The sequence below is a fragment of the Panthera tigris genome, chromosome A2 (genome assembly GCF_018350195.1).
Source record: "Panthera tigris isolate Pti1 chromosome A2, P.tigris_Pti1_mat1.1, whole genome shotgun sequence".
Classification (NCBI taxonomy): Eukaryota; Metazoa; Chordata; class Mammalia; order Carnivora; family Felidae; genus Panthera; species Panthera tigris.
In genome coordinates this window covers 6,649,223-6,673,147 of record NC_056661.1, presented here as the reverse complement: position 1 = coordinate 6,673,147, position 23,925 = coordinate 6,649,223, and the positions used below count along the sequence as shown (strand labels likewise).

At 50.6% G+C, this 23,925-nt stretch overlaps 1 protein-coding gene across 1 annotated transcript in view; it reads left to right on the top strand.

Annotated features, from left to right (window-relative positions):
• LOC102957519 (mucin-16) overlaps positions 1 to 23,925 on the top strand; it is a 58,457-nt gene that overhangs the window by 15,668 nt on the left and 18,864 nt on the right. The window contains exons 13-36 of the mRNA XM_042978062.1: positions 803 to 975; positions 1,643 to 1,678; positions 1,881 to 1,946; positions 4,737 to 4,858; positions 5,215 to 5,282; positions 7,145 to 7,317; positions 7,651 to 7,686; positions 7,916 to 7,978; positions 9,486 to 9,610; positions 9,824 to 9,891; positions 11,991 to 12,163; positions 12,291 to 12,326; positions 12,793 to 12,917; positions 13,350 to 13,417; positions 14,007 to 14,179; positions 14,296 to 14,331; positions 14,837 to 14,872; positions 16,411 to 16,535; positions 16,630 to 16,697; positions 17,154 to 17,326; positions 17,613 to 17,648; positions 21,505 to 21,629; positions 21,722 to 21,789; positions 23,696 to 23,868. Of these exons, the coding sequence (XP_042833996.1) occupies positions 803 to 975; positions 1,643 to 1,678; positions 1,881 to 1,946; positions 4,737 to 4,858; positions 5,215 to 5,282; positions 7,145 to 7,317; positions 7,651 to 7,686; positions 7,916 to 7,978; positions 9,486 to 9,610; positions 9,824 to 9,891; positions 11,991 to 12,163; positions 12,291 to 12,326; positions 12,793 to 12,917; positions 13,350 to 13,417; positions 14,007 to 14,179; positions 14,296 to 14,331; positions 14,837 to 14,872; positions 16,411 to 16,535; positions 16,630 to 16,697; positions 17,154 to 17,326; positions 17,613 to 17,648; positions 21,505 to 21,629; positions 21,722 to 21,789; positions 23,696 to 23,868 (2,345 nt within the window). The remainder of the gene's footprint in view (positions 1 to 802; positions 976 to 1,642; positions 1,679 to 1,880; positions 1,947 to 4,736; positions 4,859 to 5,214; positions 5,283 to 7,144; positions 7,318 to 7,650; positions 7,687 to 7,915; positions 7,979 to 9,485; positions 9,611 to 9,823; positions 9,892 to 11,990; positions 12,164 to 12,290; positions 12,327 to 12,792; positions 12,918 to 13,349; positions 13,418 to 14,006; positions 14,180 to 14,295; positions 14,332 to 14,836; positions 14,873 to 16,410; positions 16,536 to 16,629; positions 16,698 to 17,153; positions 17,327 to 17,612; positions 17,649 to 21,504; positions 21,630 to 21,721; positions 21,790 to 23,695; positions 23,869 to 23,925) is intronic.

The window sequence follows — 23,925 nt, the reverse complement described above, 5'->3', positions numbered from 1 at the left end:
TTACCTTGTCTAAGTCCTCTCCATCATGCATCTGTTGTTAGCATCTGTTTCAAGAATAAAACCCAGTGATTCATCACTTACATACAACACCCAGTGCTCATCCCAACAAGCGCCCTCCTTAATGCCCATCACCCATTTAGCCTATCCCCCACCCACCTCCCTCCAGCAGCCCTCAGTTTGTTCTCTGTATTGAAGAGTCTCTGGAGGCGCCTGGGTGGCTCAGTCGGTTAAGCGGATGACTTCAGCTCAGGTCGTGATCTCACAGTCTGTGAGTTCAAGCCCCATGTGAGGCTCTGTGCTGATAGCTCAGAGCCTGGAGCCTGCTTCAGATTCTGTGTCTCCCTCTCTCTCTGCCCCTCCCCTGCTCATGCTCTGTCTCTCTGTGTCTCAAAAATAAATAAAAACATTTTTTAAAAAGTCTCTTATGGTTTGCCTCCCTCCCTGTTTTTATCTTATTTTTGCTCTCTTTCCCCTATGTTCATCTGTTTTGTTACTTAACTTCCACATATGAGTGAAATCATATGATATTTGTTTTTCTCTGACTGACTTGTTTCACTTAGAATAATATACTCTAGCTCCGTTTTAAAGCTCAGCACAAGGCATCAGTATTTGGAGATGCTGCATATCCTCTGTGCTCAAGGACCTTGGTTGTCCTAATCATTTCCAACCCTCCTCCAGCACCAAGGCTGTTCCAGGTTGTCCACCAGCCCTTCTGCTTTCTCTGTCCCCTCCTTCAGTAGGGCTTTCCCGGGCTCCTACCTGGAGTCCCCACCTCCCCTTTCCCGTGTCTTTCCCTGCCCAGGCCTGAGAAAAAGGGAACAGCCACTGGAGTTGACGCTGTCTGTACTCACCATCCTGACCCCATGGGCCCTAAGCTAGACAGAGAGAAGCTGTACTGGGAGCTGAGCCATCAGACCCATGGTGTCACCCAGCTGGGCTCCTTCACCCTGGATAAGAACAGCCTCTATGTCAATGGTGAGCAACCTTTTTTGTAACCACAAGTTGAAGCTAAGAATCTGCCCCCCACCGCCCTGGTGGATGGAGAGGGATGTGAACTCTCCAGTTCATCATAGAACCTGGTGGATGGAGAGGGATGTGAACTCTCCAGTTCATCATAGAACCCACCCTATGTGTTATTCTCCACCTGCGTGATATCCCTTAATGAGTCAAGGACCCCCATAGACCCTCCAGTTTGCAAATCCTTTTTTTCTCTTTGCAGCCCTGCATTTCAGGGCTGTGATTTATATACTTGTCTGGGCCACAAAGTCTTTATCCAGACTGATAAAAGAGGATATCTCTCTGGCTGAAGTCAATGGCTATTCAAAGATCTGGCCATCTCTGTTCCTGTCAATGTCTATCTCAAAATCCCCTCTGGAGCCTGAAAAGCACAGTTGACAACCCCATTTCTAGAAATGTTGGTGTATTTGTCTTCCCAAATAAATTGCAAGCTCATGAAGACAGGGGACTTGGTCTCTGATTTCTCAGCCTTTTAGAAACAAGGTAAAGTTACCCCTGAATCACAATTGCTGAACTGCATAGACTTGAAGTCTTAGTTGGGGGTAGGGACTGGTGGGCTTTGGGCTATATCATGGACCTCCCTTTCCTGCTTGCATCCCAGTTATGTCTCCTTTTCTCATTTCAGGTTACACCCACTGGACCTCAGCCCCCACACCCAGTGGTGAGTACCCACAGCCCTGATGACTACATGCTGTGGACCCCTGGTGGACAGCCACTGATCCCCTGCCCCAGGGCCTGGGGAAGAGAAGTGGCTAGGAGACCTGACGGTCTTACCCAGTTCCTCCTACATTCAGTGGCTCTAGCTGGACAGGAAAGATGCCCTACTCTGAGTCCCCTTCTTACTCCAGACTATTCATCCTTAGCTCCTGTGACCCCTGTGCACTTCCCAGGGACCTCGATGGTGCCAGCCCACTTCTCCAGCTCCACAGGTAGGTGACTTCTCTCTCCAGCTCCTTGTGAGGAGTCTCAAATCTATATCTGGAAGTTATCAAGAAAAACCCTGGAGCTACCATGGGCTCCCCTGCTCTGCTCTGACCTCCTCAAGAGCAGAGAACGTGTCCTCATCTGTCCAGCTGCATTGGCCTTAGACAATTGACCAGCCCTCTCAGTGCCTCAGCGCCCTCATCAGCCAAGTAAGAATAATCATGCCTCATAAGGTCGTTGTGAAGGTTGAATGAAAATGTATGGAAGCACACAGCACAGGGACTACCAGAGAATTTAATACGATGGACATCACTGGGCACATGACCTGTGCCAGGCAGAGGGGAGAAGACGCTGAGCCAGGTGTGGTCCCTCCCCTCACCAAGTTGACAGTGTACTAAGACTGGAATTGAAATGTGCAGTTACAATTGATAATAATTGTAAAAGATAACCATGGGGCCCCTGGGTGACTGTCAGTGAAGCATCCAACTCTTTTTTTTTTTTTAAGTTTATTTATTTTGAGAGAGAGAGAGAGAGTGTGTGAATAAGCATGAGCCGGGGAGGGGCAGAGAGAGAGAATCCCAAGCAGTCTCTACGGTGTCAGCACAGAGCTCTTGGGCCACCTGGGTAGCTTAGTCAGTTGAGTGTCCAACTCTTGGTTTCAGCTCAGGTCATGATTTCACAATTCATGAGTTCAAGCCCCACGTTGGGCTCTGTGCCGCCAGTGCAGAGCCTGCTTGGGATACTCTCTCTCCCTCTCTCTCTCTGCCCCTCCCCTGCTCACGCTCACTCTCTCTCTGTCTCAAAATAAATAAATAAACATGAAAAAAATTTAAGATAACCATGTTATTCAGCACATAAACATGCCACACTCTGTACTTCTTCTTCTTAGTTTTATTTTTCATTTTTTTGATAGGAAAAATATTTTCATTTATTTATTTATTTTAATATAATTTATCGACAAATTGGTTTCCATATGACACCCAGTACTCATCCCAACAGGTGCCCTCCTCAATGCCCATCACCCACTTTCCCCTCTCCCCCACCCCTCATCAACCCTCAGTTTGTTCTCAGTATCCAAGTGTCTCTTACAGTTTGCCTCCCTCCCTCTCTGTAACTATGTTTTTTCCCCCTTCCCCTCCCCCATGGTCTTCTGTTAAGTTTCTCAAGATCCACATATGAGTGAAAACATATGGTATCTGTCTTTCTCTGACTGACTTGTTTCACTTAGCATAATATCTTCCAGTTCCATATTCACGGAAAATTGCAAAATATAGTAGAGTTCCCTGTATGCTTCATTCAATTTCTCCTCAGTGGTTACACCTTCTGTAACTACAGTATAATATCAAAACCAAGAAATTAATTATGAAAATCTATAGACCTCAGATTTTACTAGTTTTACATGGATTTCTGTGTGTGTGTGTGTGTGTGTGTGTGTGTGTGGTTTTATGCCATTCTATTACATAGGCAGATTTTCATAAGCACTGCTACAATCAAGGCTCAAAACAGTTCTATCACTGCAAAGGTATTTTACAGGCATACCCACCCAGCATCACTCTGGCAACCACTAATCTGTTTCTCATCTCTTTAATGTTATTATTTTGGGAACGTATTAATAGCATAATACAGCATGCAATCATTGGGGATTGGCTTTTTTTTTAATATTTTAAAATTTTGTTTATTTTTGAGAGAGAAAGAGACAGAGCATGAGCGGGGAAGGGGCAGAGAGAGAGAGAGGGAGACACAGAATCCAAAGCAGGCTCCAGGCTTTCAGCCGTCACCACAGAGCCCAACACAGGGCTCGAACCCACAAACTATGAGATCATGACCTGAGCTGAATGAGGCACCCAGGTGCCCCTCAATGACATTGAGTTTTAATGACAACAGAACAGGGGTGTCTGGGTGCCTCAGTCAGTTAAGCGCCCAACTTCAGCTCAGGTCATGATCTCACAGTTGGTGGGTTCGAGCCCCGCATCGGGCTCTGTGCTGACAGCTCATAGCCTCGAGCCTGCTTCAGATTCTGTGTCTCCCTCTCTCTCTGCCCCTCCCCTGCTCATTCTGTCTCTCTCTCTATCTCTCTCTGAAAAATAAATAAACATTAAAAAAATTGTTTTTAAAGACAACCGAAAGAAGCTGGTTTTGCCTTCTTGCTTTAAATATACTTTTGAATGAGGATATACTTGAGAGGACTTATTCATAAAATGTCTTATTAAATGAGTTAATTGGGGGAAAAATTGTTAGCTGACAAATTGTTCCTCAGGCAAATTTTCAAACGTGGCATTGAAGGCTGAACCTACCTGGGAGGGTCTTCAAAGGTGCCCTGGTAGGAGAAAGAAGCTGGCTGGAGCCAAGACAGTCTTAGGGTCCTTAGTTCTTGGTTCATCACCTGGTCTCATGTTCATCCAACCCAGCCTAGGGGTTTTGAGGGATTTGGGCGTTGAGCAAAGAAAAAGATATGACCAGTAGATGGCAGTAGCGCACACAAACGTGAATGGGCAGCACGGGTTTGCCTGCTGGGGAGGAACCTCCGAGGGGACATCTTTAAGAGGTTAGGGCATGAGGATCCAAATAGAACATACCACTGCCTCCGCTCCCCACCCCCACTCCATCCCCAGCCTCAGATGAACAGAGAACGATACCCAAAAAACATCCCAGGTGAGGGTAGTCTCTCCCTGGCATCTCCAAGATGATAGAGTCCTCTGAGCAGGCTAGGGTCGTGTGTTCCAGTGGCCCATTGCCTTACAGCTGGTCCAGACCCGACTCAGTGCATAGCCTCTTCTCCTCCTTCCCCACTGCAGCTGCTGGTCCTGCCCCAGTGCCCTTCACCCTGAACTTTACCATCATCAACCTGCACTACACGAAGGACATGCAGCCGAGCTCGGCAAAGTTTAACTCCACAGAGTCAGCTCTACAACGCCTGGTGAGAACCCCCTGAAACCCATCCCTCTCTTCCAACGTCCTCCCCACCCTCTTTGAGTCTCCTTCCTATACTTCTGGAGGATACGGACGGCTGGAGGGGAAGAAAGTTTCTAGGTTCAAAACTTGGATCTGCCATGGAGAAGTGATGTGCCTTCGGAGTAGTGATCTTACCTTCTGGTACCATTTCTTCCTCTGTAAAACTAAGATCATAAAAGCATTGATCCCAAAGAGTTCTTCTGAGAATTAAGTGTTGTATCGAGATGACTGGGGAGCTGCTGTTTTATTTTTGAATATGGTGTTTTAAAATGACGGTTGCTTTTACGTCTATTTTTCATTCACCTTCTTCCTCCTTCCCAGCTCAAGCCCTTGTTTGCCAACAGCAGCATTGGTCCGCTCTACATTGGCTGCAGAGTGACCACACTAAGGTGAGACCTCTTCTTTTTTTTTTTTTTAATTTTTAAAAACATTGTTTTAATGTTTATTTATTTTTGAGAGGGACAGGGACAGAATGCGAGTGGGTTAGGGGCAGAGAGAGGGAGACACAGTATCTGAAGCAGGCTCCAGGCTCCGAGCTGTCAGCACAGAGCCCCATATGGAGCTCGAACCCACGAACTGTGAGATCATGACCTGAGCCAAAGTCGGACTGAGCCACCGAGGCGCCCCTGAAAACACTTCTTTGTCTTGCCTTAGGAGGCATAGTAAGGGATGGGCTGGTTGGGCTGGCCAGGACCTGGCCTGGGGAGGGAAGTAGGTGCCGAGGGCACAAAATTTAAGGAGGTGCTCCCCCTCAGGTGCTCACCCTGTGTCTGCACAGCCCCTGAGAGCAACACTCCCTTAAATGTTGCATCCAGGCACCTTGCGTGTCTCACACAGTTCCCAGCTCTGGTGCCAGCCCTCTCTAGGTCATCTTAAATCCAATCCAATCATCAAACTTGCAAGGTCCGAACAGGTCACACTCAGACAAGAAATGGCATGCCAGCACGGCAAGCATCGGACGTTTCTTTTTTCTAAGAACCTTCTTGGAAGTCCAAGGACTATTCTTTTGGAATCCAGGTGATGGTTAATGTGCAAAGAAACATAACATCAGTGGATAGGAGATGGGGCCACTCTGGCTTACATGTTCCATGTCCCAAAAGGTAACCAGTATCTCTTGTAACAGTCCTGACACGTTAAGAGGTTTACCACGCCTAAGGAAGCCCAAAGCGATAGCTTCCGTCAGGTATTGTTGTCCATTTTCGGCCCTCCCAGAAAAGATGCAGGCCGTCAACAAGGGGTCATTGTCACCATAAGCAGCATCACCGGTAAACACGAGTGACATTGCACCTTTAACAAGTTTCTAGGAGACCAGAGCTAGAAGCAGCTTGGCTGCAGGTCACTTCCATCCTGTTGAGGTGCAAGGGACACTCTGTCCGTCCCCAGTAATCTGGCAGTGCTACCTGCCCTTCAGGGTTAATTTTTCCTGCTTCCTTTGCCAGGGAGCTGGGAATACAAGAGGCAGGTGGACGGTGGGTAGGGGGTCTTTGCTAGGCAGCATCTCATGCTCAGGTGCTCAGGCCCAAAAGTTGGGTTAGATCAACTGCTCAGAGCAGAATCCAGTGCTCAGAGCTGCTATCCAGTGCTAGGGACTGTAAATGCTTGGTTCTGTGAATATTTGTTAAACAATTAAACAGTTAATTAAAGAGTTATCTGGCACCAAAGCTAGATATTAGTATCATTTCCAAACCCCATGACATTCTGAAATGATATTTTTAAATGTTTTTATTTATTTTTGAGAGGGAGAGAGAGAGAGAGAGAGAGAGAGCGAGCCCAAGTGGGGGAGGGGCAGAGAGAGAGGGAGACCCAGAATTTGAAGCAGGCTCCAGGCTCCAAGCTGTGAGCACAGAGCCCGATGCGGGACTTGAACTCACGAACCGTGAGATCATGACCTGAGCGGAAGTTGAGTGCTTAACCAGCTGAGCCGCCCAGGTACCCCCCAAACACCATGACATTCTAACAAAAGGGTTAGAGCATTATCCACACTGCAAAGATGGGAGAACCGAGTTAGACCCACTTATGTGGATTATTCAACAAGTGACGGAGCCAAGGTTTGAACCGATGGTCATCTGACTCTAAAACACCCACTCTGGTCCTTTGTTGTGTAAAGATGCCCCTTCTCTTACGATCAGCTCCTGTCTGGACAACAAAAAACAGGGAAGCAGGCATTCACATACAGGCGGGCTGATAGAATGATGTCCTGCCCGGGATGCCTCTCTGTCGCATACCCATGCCCAGGTCCTTCTCTCCCCAGGCCTGAAAGGGGTGGAACAGCCACTGGAGTTGACACTGTCTGCACCTACCGACCTGGCCCTTCGGGTCTCCAGCTGGACAGGGAGCGCCTCTACTGGGAACTGAGCCGCCAGACCCATGGTGTCACCCAGCTCGGTTCCTACATCCTGGACAGGGACCGTCTCTATGTCAACGGTGAGCATCTGGTGGTGACAGGGGTCTCCTCCTGTACCCCAGATGGATTATTCTGTTGGTGCCCTGAGCTCTGGACAGAGGATACATCCCTGTCTGCCTCTAGACGCTTCTGTCCTCATTCTTCTTTTCCTTGTGAGATCCTCCTTCCCCACCAAGGGCTACATCATACACAGGGAGGTGGAGAGTCAGAGAAAGGTTATAGGAGGCACTACCCACTGTCTGGAAGGGACAAGACCTCCTGATGGAATCGGTCCTTCCAGCAGTGGCCCAGCCCCTTCATCCTTTGCTTAAACTTTTCAAACATCCCACCTCTCTCTTATCCACTCTCTGCAGGTTACACCAGATCACCACTGACCCCCATCCCCAGTGGTAAGTGCTCAAACCCTACATGGCTCTATGCCCCCACACCTTGTGGGAACAGCTGCTCCCTCTACCCTAGCCAGGGACTCATGGAGGAAGGAAGCCTTGAGGGGCCTGGTCACCCCCATACCCCTACCTCTACCTTCTGTGACTCGGGCTGGGTATCAAGGGCCCCTGTCTTCGGCATCTCCAAGGTTATAAGGCTGCATCTTTCTTATTTATGCTGTTTGCTTCTCAGTTCCTGTGATTTCTACACCCTCAGGAACCTCAGTAGCTCCAATCTCCTTCTCCAGCTCTACAGGTAAGAGCCTTTTCTCCATGTCTCCTTCCTTCCCACCCACGTGCCTCTGTGCTTAGCAATGAGAAGGGCAAAAGGTATGTGCAGGCAGGTCACAACAAGGGGACAGTGTGGGGAGGATGATTTTTGGGGACCATGCCTTTGTAACAGACCAGTCCAACTCCATCCCTAGGTTTGGAGAGCTCTGTAACTCTAGGTTTTCAATCCCAGGCTAAAGCAGTGACTCCTTTTAATCCACTCTGCTTTCTGTGAAGGTGTTGTGTCAGCTAGGTTTTACTGCATAACAAATGACCCTCAAATTTACTGGATTAAAACAATCACATACTGCTCTGCTCTCTAGTATATAGGTCAGCTGGACAGTTCCTTGGGTCTGAACCAGGCTCCCTTATGTGTCTGTAGTCACCTGCCCGTAAGCTAGGTGACTCTGCTTCTGGAAGATAACTGACGGATGGCTGGGGTGCCTCAGTTCCCTTCATGTGGACTCTCATCATCCCATAGACTAGCTGTGGCTTCCTCATATGGTGATCACAGACTTCCTAGAAGCAAGAGAGGCCATCCCATTGGCCACAGCAAGTCACGGCCAAAAGTCAAGAAATAGGCTCTTGGCAGAAGGGGCTGCCACACCACACTGCAAGGGTGTAGAATCTGTGGTCACTTTTACAATCTACCTCAGGTGACCTGCCAGGGACCAACCTGTGACCGTGTTGGCCTTAGGGGACCCATGGGGGGTCGGTTAGTGAGATTAGATGCAGTGGTACATTCTGGAACAACTCTCAAAGCTTTACCTCCTGCTAGAGTAGAATGGAAATAGTCATGGGCAAATCCAGGACTAATTCCCAAAGGGCAGAGACGAAAGCAGAGAAAGCAGATGTAAGTAGCAACAGCAACAATGTCTACAAAGCAGTGACAGCACCATTCACAGCTTGTTTGTCACATCATGCAGACTCTGCTTTACGTGTATGATCTTCGACCCCAGCGGATGGACACTGCTCTTTCTCTGTTTGAGACAGGCATAGACTGGTTCTTGCGGGGCTGAGTGTTTTTCTGAGGTCACACAGCCAGCAGATGGGCAGGACTCCTATTTAAGTCATTCAAGCTCTAGAATTTGGGCTTCTGTCCTAAAATAGCTGTGTGGCTTTGGGGAAGTGACTTAACTTCTCTGAAACTTGTTTTCATCCTCTGTCAACTGGGACTAAGTAAAAGGATTCACTTCCAGGGTTTGTTTGAAGACTACATGAGATACTAGATAGAAAGTTCTTAGCATAGAGGAAGCTCTTACCAAACATCAGCTCTCATGATTGCTGTTATTTTTGTTGTGATTATTAACATCATTACTATTAGTAGAATAACAAAATAAAGTCTCCCATTTGGGGAGGAGATATTCTGAGCTCTTGAACTAGATGTGAATATACTGGGCACCAGGGATGTGGATCCAGACTCTACCCCACCATCCCTAAATCCAGCTTAGACAGTGGCTCAGGGCATGACTTTTCTCCCAACCTCACTGCAGTCTCCGGCCCTGACCTGGTTCCATTCACCCTCAACTTCACCATCACCAACCTGCGCTACACAGAGAACATGCAGCTTATGGGTTCAGCCAAGTTCAACGAAATAGAGAAGGTCTTGCAGAGCCTGGTGAGAGCCCCGCCCACCTCATTCCTTTACCACTTGCTGATGCCCGCCTACCCACTGACCCCAGCCCCACCTACCTCTCCCATGTCCCGCCTACCTCCCCCATGCCCCACCCACCTCTCCCTGTCCCCCAACGGCTGCCATCCCCACCCAACTTGCCCCAGCCCTGCCCTCGTCAAGCTCAGAACTTCCGCTCACCTCCCTCTCCTTCAACAGCTCAGACCCTTATTCAAGAACACCAGTGTCGGCCCCCTCTACTCTGGCTGCAGACTGACCTCGCTCAGGTGGGACCCCCAGAGAAGATGGCCCAGTGAGGCACAGTGGAGATTCTTACCATGGTCCTCCAGGGCTCACTCCTCACTTTGGCCTCAGCCCTTTCCAGCTCCCAGCCTGGGATAACCACTGTTCCTTGGGCTGCTGGCCCCCAGGCCCTGCTCCAGACCTTCCCATCCTCCTGAGTCTCAAATCTCCCATGCAATATTTAATGGGAACAAAATGACAGATCATAGCAGCTGGAAAGTTGCTGGAACCGAATTCCTTCATAAAGGACCCATCCCTGATCCTTCACAAAGGCTATGATCCCCAGTCTACCATGTCCACACTACATGCAAATATTTCTGAAGGCTGACACACAGCAAATACTTAGTCAGACATTGGAGTTCTTGGTGTATGGTCACTACTGACATTCTGGGCCAGAGAGTCCTTGTCATGGCTGGCTGTCCTCTGCACTGTAGGCTAGTTAGCAGCATCTTGACTACTCGATAGATGCCTATAGTATCCCCACCCCAAAGTAGTGACGACCAAATCTGTCACCAGGCATTGCCAAATGGCTCCTGATCCAGAGCATCCCAGGTTAGAGTCACTGGGCGAGATGCTTCCTGTCCATCATCTCCCTGGACTCTCTTAATGTCACTACTATTACCCCTATGTTATAGATGGGAAATCATCAAGGCACAAAAAAGCTAAGGAGCCTTCTCAGAGCCAGTGGCTGTCAAGTGGTGGGGCCAGGACTCAAGCCCAGCCTCCTCAGAGTCCATACCTGTTCCCACTAAGCTTCTTTGCTTCTTTTCTTTGGGAAGAACCATGGGTTCCCTTCCCTTCCCCATAATCCCAGCCTTCAATTCCCTGCTCCCTTCCAGTGCAGACATGTGCAACTCAGCCCCCCTTCATTGAGTGATGGGGCTTCTGAACATGAGGGGGCCCTCTCCATTCCGAGGTCCCCTGGAGGGTTCAGCCTTGGTGGGCATCTCCCCAGGATATCTCCATGGCTCCAAAAACAGAATTTGAGAAAGGATTCCCTCCCTGCGGTGCTAAGATAGAGCAGGATGGAATGAGGCCCTCTTTCTTGGGGTCTAGCCCAGGGTACTGATGCACCCACAGCAGAAGTGCCCTCCTACCACTGCCCTGGCGTTCTACACATTTTCTTTGCATTCACAAGCATTGCTTGAGCACCTACTGTGTCCAAGCTCCATGCTGAGCTCTGAAATCTCCATGGAGGCCAAAGCATTGACTCTGCCATCAAAAAGAGGGTACCACGTTAATTATATGCAAACACATGCAAACATATGCACACAAATTAATTATATGTAATTATTATATGTGAATTATGTGATTAATGATATAAAAACACATAACTTAATGGTGAGGTGAATAAAACAATAGTGGCAGATACTCCCCTAGCACTTAGGGATGTACCAGATACCGTTGTAAGCCTTATACTTACAACAACAGACTTAATCCTCACGAGACATACCTGGGTACCATGATTACACCCATTTTATAGATGAGAAACTGAGGCCCAGAGAGACTGTTGCAGTGCCGAGAGATGGGAAGTGTAGTGGGTCCAGGAGGAACTGAAGTGGCAGCTCATACCTGGAGAGGAGGACTCGGTGGCCAGGAGACATGGCTCCGGGCCAGGAGGAGTGGTTCAGGGAGAGGGAGCCACAGCTGAGAACCTAAGGTAGCCAGCATGCAGAGCAGACATTCTCACCCACAAGGGGGGAGGCGCGGGGTGGCCGTGAATGCCGTGATGTGCATGTTGGGACGGCACAGTGGGGCTTCATCCACAGGCAGTAGGGAGCCGGAAGGATTTCAGCAGATTCCCGACAAAGGCAGATTCCCATTTTAAGTGAGACTCGGCAGTGTGACGATGGTGCATCATAAAACACAGAGGGGCCCGGTCTCAGGAGGCGGCCCCGAAAGGAACCATTTTCAGCATGTGGAGCAAATTCCCTCAGTGGTGGATGACGAGCATCTCGGGGCCTGTCGACAGGAACCGCACCGCTTCCTGGCTTTCCCCATGGTGCCCCCATAATGGTAGCCCTCAGGGACCCTCTGCAGATGGATCTTAACCTTCTGCACCGCTGTGTCCTGCCCTCCCCAGGCCCGAGAAGGCTGGAGCAGCCACCAGGGTGAACACAATCTGCTCCTACCGCCCCGACCCTGCGGGCCGCGGGCTGGATAGAGAGAAGCTGTACTGGGAGCTGAGCCGGCTGACCCGTGGTATCACCTGGCTGGGCCCCTACACCCTGGAGCAGGACAGTCTCTGTGTCAGTGGTGAGTAGCGGCCACCTGCCCTTGGCTGAGCTGTCAACCTCACGTTTCCCGCCCCCCCCCCAACCCCCAGGGCTTCTTTAGTCCTGCTTCACCTCAACACCTCCCCTCTCTCGCCCTCTGTCCGCAGGCTACACCCACCAGACACCAGTAACCGCCCCCAGTGGTGAGTACTCAGGGGTCTTCAGGAGCTCTCCCCACCCCCCCCCCCCCCCACCACCAGGGAAGGAGGCTGCTGCGGGCACCTCCAGCTGTCAGGGAGGGAAGAGATCAGGGACACAGGCTGGGAAGTCATTGCAGTAAGACTCAGCTGTGCGTCACCTCTGTGCTGTTGGCTGGACACAGAGAAATGGCCACCACCTGGGGGTGGTCGGGCGGACGGAAGGAAGTACCTGAACGTGGGCTCGAGTAAATAAGAATGTCAGGTGGTAAACTGTCTCCTGCAAATCGCGCCCACCTTCGCCTGCATCATGTGATGGTCTCGTGTCCACACCGGTGGTTCTGAGATTAGGTCCCCAAGGACCCTCAGCCCTTGCTACAGTCCCCAGTGAGACGGCTGCTATTCCCAGGCCCTGCCGCGTATCCATCCCGGGCCTGACAGCCTGGCCTCTCCTCTCCCTCCCCTGCTGCAGCCACGGGACATCCCCTTGTGCCTTTCACCCTCAACTTCACTATCACCAACGTACACTACGCTGAGGACATGCAGCCTCCTGGATCCTTGAAATTTAACACCACGGAGAGGTCCCTGCAGCGCCAGGTGAGAGCCGCGCCCACCTCACCCTGCCAGCCCCGCCCACCTAGTCTCCATCCTGCATTCTGGTCCCAGCCCCGCCCACTCCTGCCCCATCCTCCGGGAGCTAGCCCCTCCCACCTCATTCTTGCCCCGCCCACCGATACCCATCCTGCCCCTGCATCACAGATCATCTATGTTTTTTAAATTTTTTTTTACATTTATCTATTTTTGAGAGACAGAGAGACGGAGCACAAGTGGGGGAGGGGCAGAGAGAGAAGGAGACACAGAATTCGATGAAGGCTCCAGGCTCTGAGCTGTCAGCACAGAGCCCGACGCGGGGCTGGAACTCACGAGAGCCGTGAGATCATGACCTGAGCCGAAGTAGGACGCTCAACTGACTGAGCCACCCAGGTGCCCCACAGGTCATCTATTAAGTTTCCTTGCCCTCACCCACAGCTCGGACCCTTGTTCCAGAACACCAGTGTGGGCCCCCTGTACTCAGGCTGCAGACTGACCTTGCTCAGGTGAGACCTTACAGTCCCTGGCCAGGGCTGCCTTAAGCGCTTTCAGACCCTAGGAGTTCCCTCTGCTTCCTTCCTTCCCTCTCTGCCCTCAGCAGAGGTGGAATTCAGGAGGCACTGGCTCCAGGATCAAGGCCTCTTCTGATTGTAACCGCCTCCCTCCCCCCCCCCCCAAACTGTTCCCAGATTCTGCAGAGCCCCTCAGTAGGATGGGGACCCTAGTCTGGTCATCCTTCTGAATTTCCTCCTGCCTCGATTTGACCAAAGAGGGTACTTCCTTGAGGTTTTCAGTTCTATCCCCAAGATTCCTCTCAAGACAAGCATGCCTTTTCCACTTGCTTTAATCCCCAATTCCAGCTCTCCGCCTGTCTCAAGTAGAAGCCCTCCCGTCCCCATGCCGTGAGGCTGCAGGTTTCAGACTTGCGATTTAATAAAAATCCTCCCACCCATTGACAGTGTGCATGGTCCCAGGCTGGCCAGAGGTGGGTTCCAGCCTCCTCGCTTCCCCTGGCTCCTTCCTGTCCCACCCCAGGGGTCCCAGGAGCCCTGCCTGGGGACTGCATCAATTGTTACCTCTACCTGCCCTCCCCAGGCCCGAGAAGGATGGGGCAGCCACTGGAGTGGATGCCGTCTGCACCCACCGCCCTGACCCCACGGGCCCTGGGCTGGACAGAGAGCGGCTGTACCAGGAGCTGAGTCAGCTGACCCGTGGTGTCACCAGGCTGGGTCCCTACACCCTGGATCCCAACAGTCTCTACATCAATGGTGAGGGGCTGCCACCCATGTCTGCACTTCTCCAGTCCCCACATCCTCCTCTCCATCCATTCCTCCCTTTCCCTCACTCCTCCCCCTCCTCACCCTTTCTCCCTCCACCTGTGCAGGTTTCACCCACCAGACGCGGGCCACCACCCCCAGCAGTGAGTATTCAGAGGCTTCAGAAGTCCCTGCAACCACGTGAGGCCCTGCCCTTAGAACAGAAAAGGCCAGGAGCCCACCGCCTGCCCTCCACACCCCTGCTCCACCCCAGCCTCGGGTGAATGGGGATCCATGCCCATTAAAGCCCCAGACATAGGCCCCCGGTCCCTGGCATCTGCAGGATGACGAGGTCCCCACCCCAAGCACCTGTCTTCTCCCAGCTTCCGGGATGACAGACTCTCCATCCATGGTGCGGGCTGTGCCGGGCTGTGGGTCTCCTGCTCCCTGTGGGTTCTGCAGCAGCAGGCGCTACATGAGTTCAGACTTCCCCTGGGGCTCACATTTCCTGTGCTTTGGGCAAGGTTTTGGTCTCTCCGGAGATGTCTTCCCGATTGTCTTCCTTGTGAGGAATCATGGCTGGGATGGTCCAGCTGCCTCACAGCCAAGTTGCCCCTTCACGCAGGACCTCTCCGTTCCCCTCCTCCTCATCTTGCTTTCTCTTTGCAGGTCACACCCAACCGGCTTCAGCCACCACCCCCAACAGTGAGTATTTCTGACCTCGTGTGCCTGTGACCACCACCCTTCCCCTAAAGATGGGGGCTGCTCAGTCAGCCAGGCCTTCCCTCCTGTTCCTCCCCTTCTGGATGGGAAGTCCCAAGGACATGTATGGAAATGCGGGCCGAGCTGGAGGTGACAGGAGCCGCCTCTCCCCCCAACACAACTGAGGACGATGCCCTGATGTCTCTCTGATGGGCAGAGAGACAAGGACACAATTTATCACAGGAGCCACCACTGTTACCACCATTCCCACACCGATGGAGCACACCTCTGATAGCATCCCTTGTGGTTTTCTCCCTCTGCTGCTGTCACCTCCGCATCCTTCTCTAGCTCCAACCCTCAAGCCCTCAAGTAGGAAGGTTCTACTGGTACTAAAATCATTTCTACGAAATCCTTCATTCAAGATCACTTCTTCTCTCATTGCTTATTCAGCTTCCCCAAGGAAACTCATCCATTCCCATGGGTTTCAGGGAGCATCTAGCTTCTGTGGGTCCAGCTGCTCAGAATCCAAATCTCGAGTCTAGCCCACTCCATGAAGCAGCTTCTGATGCTTGGTCCACCCACCCACCTCCTGGACATCACCGGGGCCCTTGGTCTCTGACTCTGAAGTCACAGTCTCCTCCCAAACTTGCTCCCTTTCCTTATTACCGAAGGCAGGGACATGGGTGTCAACCTTGGCCCTCCCTCTCATTCACCTCCCACATCCATCCATCCATCACCAAATCATCTCTTCTCCCTTTGTAATATTTTGCAAGTCCTTTCTTGTATCTGTGTCACTCAGCGTTGATTCAGGCCATGGGCATTTTTTTTTGCCAGGCCTAATGCAGTAGCCTCTTCTCTGGCCTCCTACAGTCCTCTGCACAGCGGCTGCAGCGTCCCTCCCTCTGTCCACATAATTGCTGTCTTGTTGACGATCTTTGAATGACTCCACCTTATCTACATGTCCAAACCCCTGAGCTGCATAGTCACTGCCCCCCCTTTCTGGGCTCCCAGGACCCCTCCAGTCTCACATCTATACTTCCTCATGGCCACAATGAAAGCATTCAAGTCCCTTGAGTACAACTACCCTGTCCTCCTGCTGGGCTTGTGTCCAGAGGCTGATTCTTCCGCTTGAGTGTTCTTCCTCTTGCTCAGCTGACTCTTACTCATGCTCTTGGTCACATCTGAAGTGATGCTTCCTCCTGGAAGCTGTCCTCAGTCATTTGTTGGATACCCCTCTGGAAATGCACAGCCTCCGGGCTCCCCTGCAGCATGATGGTCTGGCCACTCTCCTGGCTTCAATATTAGCAGCCTATGCCCCACCTTGGGCCCGCAGAGCCCAGCACAGAGCCTCACACACATGAGACACCTGGTACACGCTCACTGAACGAAACGAGTGAAGAATTCCATGTTCTCTCCTTCCACCTCTGCAGTCCATGGCTGTAGTTAGGTCCTCTGCCAGTACTCTACCGTTAGAGCTCCAAGCAACCTTGGCCCTTACCGTGGTCCAAGCTGGACATTTTTCTCTTCCTCCCTCACTGCAGCCACTGGCCCCGCTCTGGTGTCCTTCACCCTGAACTTCACCATCACCAACCTGCACTACACTGAGGACATGGGGCACCCCAGTTCCTTGAAGTTCAACTCCACCAAGAGGATCCTCCAGCACCAGGTGAGAGCTGCTCGATGACCACCGTCAGCGCCACCAATGCCCGCCCGCCTAGCCCTTCAGCCCTTCTGCTCACCCTTCTCTCTCTCCCCACCAGCTCAAGCTCCTGCTCAGTAAGACCAGTGTCGGCCCCCTCTACGCTGGCTGCAGACTTGCCTCGCTCAGGTGAGACCCCCGGGTGGAAGGATGTGTTGGGTCCAGTGGATCCTCACGCGCTGGCCAGCAGGGCTCAGTTCCTGGGCATGCCTTTGGCACAGCTGGCCTCCAGCACCCATCACAACACTTTCGTGCCTTCTTCATGCCCCCGGAGTAGGAACGCTCAAGACCTAGAAGTGAGGCATCATGCTTATACTTACAAAATCCAGACGATCATCTGTTTTAGATGAAAGCTTTCCTCTTGGAAGAACCACTAGATCTTGTCTGCCAATTCCAATTAAGGTGTTTTCTGTTCTTAGTTGTGAGGGGGTCATCTCCAACAAGAGACACTTAGGAGAGCCCCTCTGGCCTTCAGAGCCAGCCCTTTTATACCCTCTCCGCCTCCTGCCTTCTACCTTCTTGCTGTCCCCATCCAGAAGGACCCCTCCAACAGTATTCAACATCCCCATGTCCTTCTTTCCCCAGGCTTGAGAAGGGTGGGACAGCCACTGGAGTGGACATCGTCTGCACCGTCCACTCTGACCCTGTGGGCCCCAGGCTGGACAGAGAGCGGCTATACTGGGAGCTGAGCCGTGAGACCCATGGCATCACCCGGCTGGGGCCCTTCACCCTGGACAGGGACAGCCTCTGTGTCAACGGTGAGGGACTGTGCTCCCGCAAGGGTCTCTTTCCCAGCCAGAGTTTGTGTTTCTCTAAAGGAAGCTGTGGCCCATCTCCTTCTCCTCTGCTCTGGGTTCATTCCAATGATGGTACCATGGGCTCCAGCCACCTCCGATCCCACTATCTGGACACCTCCTCCCTAAGCATCCCTCTTCTGCCTCTCCCTCTCTGCTTTTCCCACAAAGGCCCCTAAATCCTACCTTTCCCTTACTCCTTTATGCTCACCCCAACTCCCACTCAGCTCCTCTGGCCTTCTCTCTACAGGTTACACCTATGGAGCCACAGCCCCAACTACCACTGGTGAGTATTCCTTGCCCTGGCTTCCTGGGTCTCGTCCCCACTTTGGGATTGGGGAGCAGCTGTTGTCCTTTACCACCTGTCCTTGATGAGGAAAACAACCGGAAAGGACCCTCATTCATCCCTTCTCTCCCTGGGATCTGGTGGAGAGTCCCAGCCTAGGGCTAGAGCATCTTACACACAAGTCTGTCCCCCCACTATTCTGACCCCCACATGTTTTTCACTCAGATTCTCCTAAAGCTGCCCTGGTACTCTTTCTTTCTTTCTTTCTTTCTTTCTTTCTTTCTTTCTTTCTTTCTTTCTTTTTTATTTCTTTCTTTCTTTCTTTCTTTCTCTTAATGTTTATTTATTTTGAGAGAGAATGCACAAGCAGAGGAGGGGCAGAGAGAGAGGAGAGAGAATCCCAAGCAGGCTCCTTGCCGTCAGTGCAGAGCCTGACTCGAGACTTGATCCCACAACCTTGAGTCGTGACCTGAGCCAAAATCAAGAGCCAGATGCTTAGCCAACCGAGCCACACAGGCGCTCCCCGGGTTCTCTTCTCTTATCCTTTTATTCACCTCTCTGCTCATTGTTCTGAGTGTCTTGACATCAGAGTTGTGCAGTTGTTGGATTTTCAGTGAACACGTACTGAGGCTGGCTGCCTTGCAGGCACCGTGCTAAATTGCATACTGAATTAGTCAGCTCTGGCTGCCAAAGCAGCCACCACAGGCTGGGTGGCTCAGAGCACAGAAGTGTATTTTCTCGCAGCTAGAACCTGGGGGGTGCCAGCAGGGCTGGGTTCTCTGGGGCCTCTCTCCTTGGCATGTGGATGGTGACCTCTTACTGCCTCTTGGCATGGTCACTCCTTTGCACACATGTTCCCCATGTCCCTCTGTGTCCCAATCTCCTCTTCTTATACAGATAGCAGCCAGATTGGATTAGGGCCCACCCCAACAGCCTCCTTTTAACTTAATTACCTCTCTAAAGACCCTGTCTCCAAATACAATCATGTACTGAGGTCCTGGAGATTGGAGCTTCTCAAATTTCGGTGGTTGGGGGGAGACTCAATTCATCCCAAAGCACATGCACCTTATCCTTTCATTCTTGCTACAAGCATGTGACTTAGCTCCAATTTACAGATGAGTAAACCCAAGCCCAGAGAGGCTGCCAAGTCACACAGCAAATAAATAATAGAACCAGGAGTTCCTTGACTCCAAAAACTCACAGTCTCATTCATCTCTCAGTTAATTTTTTTACCATGACACACTGATTTTTGGTGCACACTTGTCTTGTTCAAGTTCATGGGCCAAACTCCCATTGCATCCCCAGCAAACCCTGGAATGAGGGCCTTGTAGCTTTTTCAAGAGTTAAATGCCCTTTCATCCGAGGTGTGTTTTTACAACCCTCGCAAACTCTTCATGGGTCCATCTCTGGTCTTTTACACCACAGTATCCTCATTTGCTCCTTCCAACATCAGCAGGGTTCTGGGCTCCTCAGGTCCAATGAGAACCATATTTCCCCAAATGATAGGAGGAAAAATAAGTTAAATTCATTCAATTGGCTGTGGTTTGTTTATCAGTATCCAGTCCTTGGAATAGATTCAGAAGCATTATAGTCTTTTTTTTTTTCAATGTTTTTTATTTATTTTGGGACAGAGAGAGACAGAGCATGAACGGGGGAGGGGCAGAGAGAGAGGGAGACACAGAATCGGAAACAGGCTCCAGGCTCCGAGCCATCAGCCCAGAGCCCGACGCGGGGCTCGAACTCACGGACCGCGAGATCGTGACCTGGCTGAAGTCGGACGCTTAACCGACTGCGCCACCCAGGCGCCCCAAGAAGCATTATAGTCTTAATTCAATGTACATGGAGGGAAGGCAAGATGGATGGGTGGAGGGATGGATGGAAGGAAGAAGTGATGAACAGAAGGAGGGAAGGAGAGAAGATGGATGAGCAGATGGAAGGAAGAAAAGATGAGTGGAAGGGGAAAAGGAGGGAGGAACCATGTCTAAATAGATGGAAAAAATAGATGTGGAAGGAAGCAAATATGGATAGATAGAAGGAAGAAAAAGGGTGGAGGAAGGAAGCAAGGAAAGGTAGGTAGGTGGAAGAAAGTGAGGATACAAGGAAAGACAGACAGAAGGATGCATAATGCATAGAAGGTATGAATGGGAAGAAGGAAAGACTAGGAGTGATGAAGGAAGGAATGATGTATGCAAGGATGGTGGCTGGCTGGCTGGCTGGATGGGTGGATGTCATGGGTGCACAGATGGATGAGTGAGTTGATGGAGAGATGGAGGATGGATGGATAGAGAGATAGATGGATGGATGGATGGGTGAATTGATAGATGGAATATGGAGGATGGATGGATGGAGACATGGATAGATAAATTCATGGATGGATGTCATGGGTGCATAGATGGATGGATGGATGTCATGGGTGCATGGATGGAGGGAGGAAAGGAGGGAGGGATGGGTGGATGAATGGATGATGGAGAATGTATGAGTGGAGAGATAGATGGATGGATGTCATGGATGCATGGATAGATGCATGAGTGGGTGGATGAAGAGATGGAAGAAGGATGAATGGGTGGAGAGATGGATGGGTGCATAGACAGATGGCAGATGAAAGGAAAGAATGGATAGAGGGAGGAAGAACCAAAGATGGATAGAAGGAAGGAAGGAAGGAAGGAAGGAAGGAAGGAAGGAAGGAAGGAAGGAAGGAAGGGTGAATGCATGGATGAATAGAAAGTTGGAAGGAAAGAAGAAAGGAAGGATGGGAGGAAGGATAGACAGAAGGAAGCTTGGAAGGAGTGATGAACAGAAGAGAAGGAGGAAAGAAGGGAGGTCAGCTTTTCTTGCAGAGGTTTGTCCTAAACAGTTGACCCTGTGCTGCTCCCTGCTTATCTAGTCTGGAGTCAAACCACCAGGCCTCTGTTCTTACTTGCATCATATATTTATTTATTATACTTCTCCTGGGGTCTATGCAGGTCACCCCCACTATTGAACACTGGGCCAGCTGCATGTGTTTAGGCAAGAGCATGTGTATTATCAGGGGAGTTCATGAGCAAGGACTCTGGGGTCGGAGAACCTGGGTCCAAACCCTGACTTTCCCTCCCTCCAGTCATGTAACCCTGAGCAGGAGATCATTTCTGTGCTGTGGTTCTCCTTTGTTTAGTGTGGAGAAGTCTAGTGCCCAGCTCATATTCATCTGGGTAAAAACTCCATTTGCAGTGAGTGATCAGGAAGTATTTGCTTATTTGTCTTCTATAATAAACACTCAAATAGGTGTTTACTCTGTGCCCAGCACTGTGCTTAAGCACTTTACAAAATTTGACTTGTTCAAACCTCATAACAACTTTTGAAGTAGGAATCATTATTATCTTACAGATGAGTAAACTGAGGTGCAGAGAGATTGGTTACAGCTGCTAGTTGTGTTTTTTTTTTTACACAATGCCTAGAAGATTGGCATACCTGGGTGTTATAGAGAGACAGAGAGAGACAGACAGAGAGAGAGGAAAAGAGAGACAGAGGCACAGAGAGATAAAGAGATAGAGATGGGGGAACAGAAAGAAAGGAAGGAACATGTCTGGGGTTATCCTTGGTCCCACATCAGCATGGTAAGCTGGAGCCTTTCCTTCTGGGAAAGAACAAAGCCACCAGCATTTCCACAGAACCCTCCCCTCCTGCACCTGGGTGGAAACACCATCTCCAGCCCCCAGATCGTTAAGCCTGTCCTTCCTTGCTGCTGGAGTCGTCTCCATTAACAAGTGGCCCTCGGGTTTCCTGGGAGGAGGACAAGAGGCCCTTGGAAGGCCCACTGTGGGTGGGTGTTGGGCACCCGACCTCCCACAAACCTTGGCTCTCTCTGCACTTACCACAGCTGGGGAGGCCCGTGAGGAGCTGTTCACACTGAACTTCACCATCGACAACCTGCGCTACTCAGCGGACATGGGCCGCCCCGGCTCCCTCAAGTTCAACATCACAGATACCCTCATGCAGCACCTGGTGAGAGCACTTCTTCTGCCTCTGTGCCTCCATGACCCCCTCTAGGGGCTGTTGCCACCTCTGACCACACTGCCTCTCTCCTTCCTCTCCAGCTGGGCCCATTGTTCCAGAAGAGCAGTCTGGGTACCCGATATACAGGCTGCAAGGTCACCTCACTAAGGTGAGAATCCCCCACCCACCATGGCCCACCGCCAAAGGACAAGGACTGTGGGGGCCACTCCCGGTTGTGGTGGACTGTCTGGGAGGGTCCTTTTTGGCATCATTTTTTTTTTTAAATATAATTATTGTCAAATTGGCTAACATACAGTATGTAAGGTGTGCTCTTGGTTTTGGGGGTAGATTCCCGTGGTTCATAGCTTCCATGCAACACCCAGTGCTCATCCCATCAAGTGCCCTCCTCAATGCCCACCACCCATTTTCCCCTCTCCCCCACCCCCATCCACTTTCAGTTTATTCTCTGTATTTAAGAGTCTCTTATGGTTCGACATCCATTTTCTGATATTACGTTGTTGTAATTGTCATAAAATATCTATAGACATAAAACTAGCCATTCTAACCATTTTCAAGCATACATTTCAGTGGCATCTGTTACATGCATGATGTTGTCACCCTTCCCCACCATCTAGTTCTGAAACTCTTCATCACTCTGTACCCATTGGGCAATTACTCGCACTTTTCTGGGTCAGTGTGTGTTCTCTTGGCGTTTATGAAGCCCTTCTCTATCTGTATTTTCATTCCACTGCCATTGGTGGTGTGGCTCCTCTGAGGCAAGTGGTGGGTCCCACAGTGATGGGCAGACACTGCCCCTGTGCTCATCTAGTGGATAAAGCAGAAAATAAGTAGAAGGAGAGATATCTAAAGTGGTTTCAAATGCAGTAAGGTGATGAGCATAATACATAAGAGATGGGAAAACAGCTTTACCTGGGATACTCCAGCTCTTTGTGGTGGTGATTTCTCAGCTGGGTCCCAACTGGAAACAAGGATTTGGCCCTGAAAACTGTTCCAGGCAGAGGAAACAGCATGGGCAAAGGTCCTCAGGTAGGAATGAGCTTGGCATGCTCGGTGAACAGCAAGGAGGCCAATGTGGCTGGAGCAGAGAGAGAGCAAGGGGCAGAGAGAAAGGAGGTGAATTTCCAGACATTTGGATTAGACTTTCCAGAGTCTTGTCAGGAGTTGTTGTTTTTTTTTAATTGTGGTAAAGTACACATACCATAAAATTACCATCTGAACCATTTTTAAGTGTCCAACTCAGTAGTGTTAAGTGTATTCATATTGTTGTGCAACCAATCTCCAGAACTTGTAAAACTGAAACTCTATACCCATTAAACAGAAGCTCTCAGCTTCCCTCTACCCCCAGATATTAACAATCGCCATTCTACTTTCTGTCTCTATGAATTTGACTACTCTGGGTACGTCATACAAGTGGAATCATATGATATCTGTCCTTTCATGTGTGGTTTATTTCACTGACCACAAAGTCCTCAAGGTCCATCCATGTTGTAGCAGGTGTCAGAATTTCCTTCCCTTTTAAAGCTGAATAATATCCCACTGTATGGATATGTCATATTTTGTTTATCCATTCATCAAGACGCTGGTTTTTACATGGAACAGGCAATGTGAGAGGTACTAGGGGTTCAGTACAACCATGAGCTAGACTGTCGTCCTATTTCCTGACCTCATGGAGGCCACTGTCTGGAGGGAACAGGAACAAATAATAGATGCTCACACTGAGGGCAACCAGGCCTGTGATGGGGGAAGCATGAGGTACTGTGGCAGCCAGAACCCTCTCCTGACCCAGCCTGGGAGGGTTTTTGGAGAAGGAGGAGGTATCTAAGTTGGGACCTGAAAGATGACTGGAAGTTACCCAGGTAAGGAGAGACAGGGAGAAACCTCCAGACAGAAGTCACAGCATGTGCAAAGATCCTGGGGTGAGAGAATGTGGCCAGGTGGAGAAAGTGTGAATGGTTCAACAAGGCTGGAACACAGGATATGAGGTGTGCGGTGACCTCGGGTAGAGAGATGCCACGTGGGCTACAGTCCCCAAGCATCAACCTCTCCTTCCTCAGGTCCGTGAAGAATGGTGCCAAGACGAGGGTGAACATCCTCTGCACCTACCGGCAGCACCCCAGCAGCCCGGGTCTACTTGCCAAACAGGTGTTCCATGAACTGAGCAGGCAGACCCGTGGCATCACCCGGCTGGGCCCCTATTCACTGGACAAGGACAGCCTCTACCTCAATGGTGAGTTGTTCTTCACCCACCTCACTGCTTCTGCTTCCCCATCTCTGGAAACGTTTC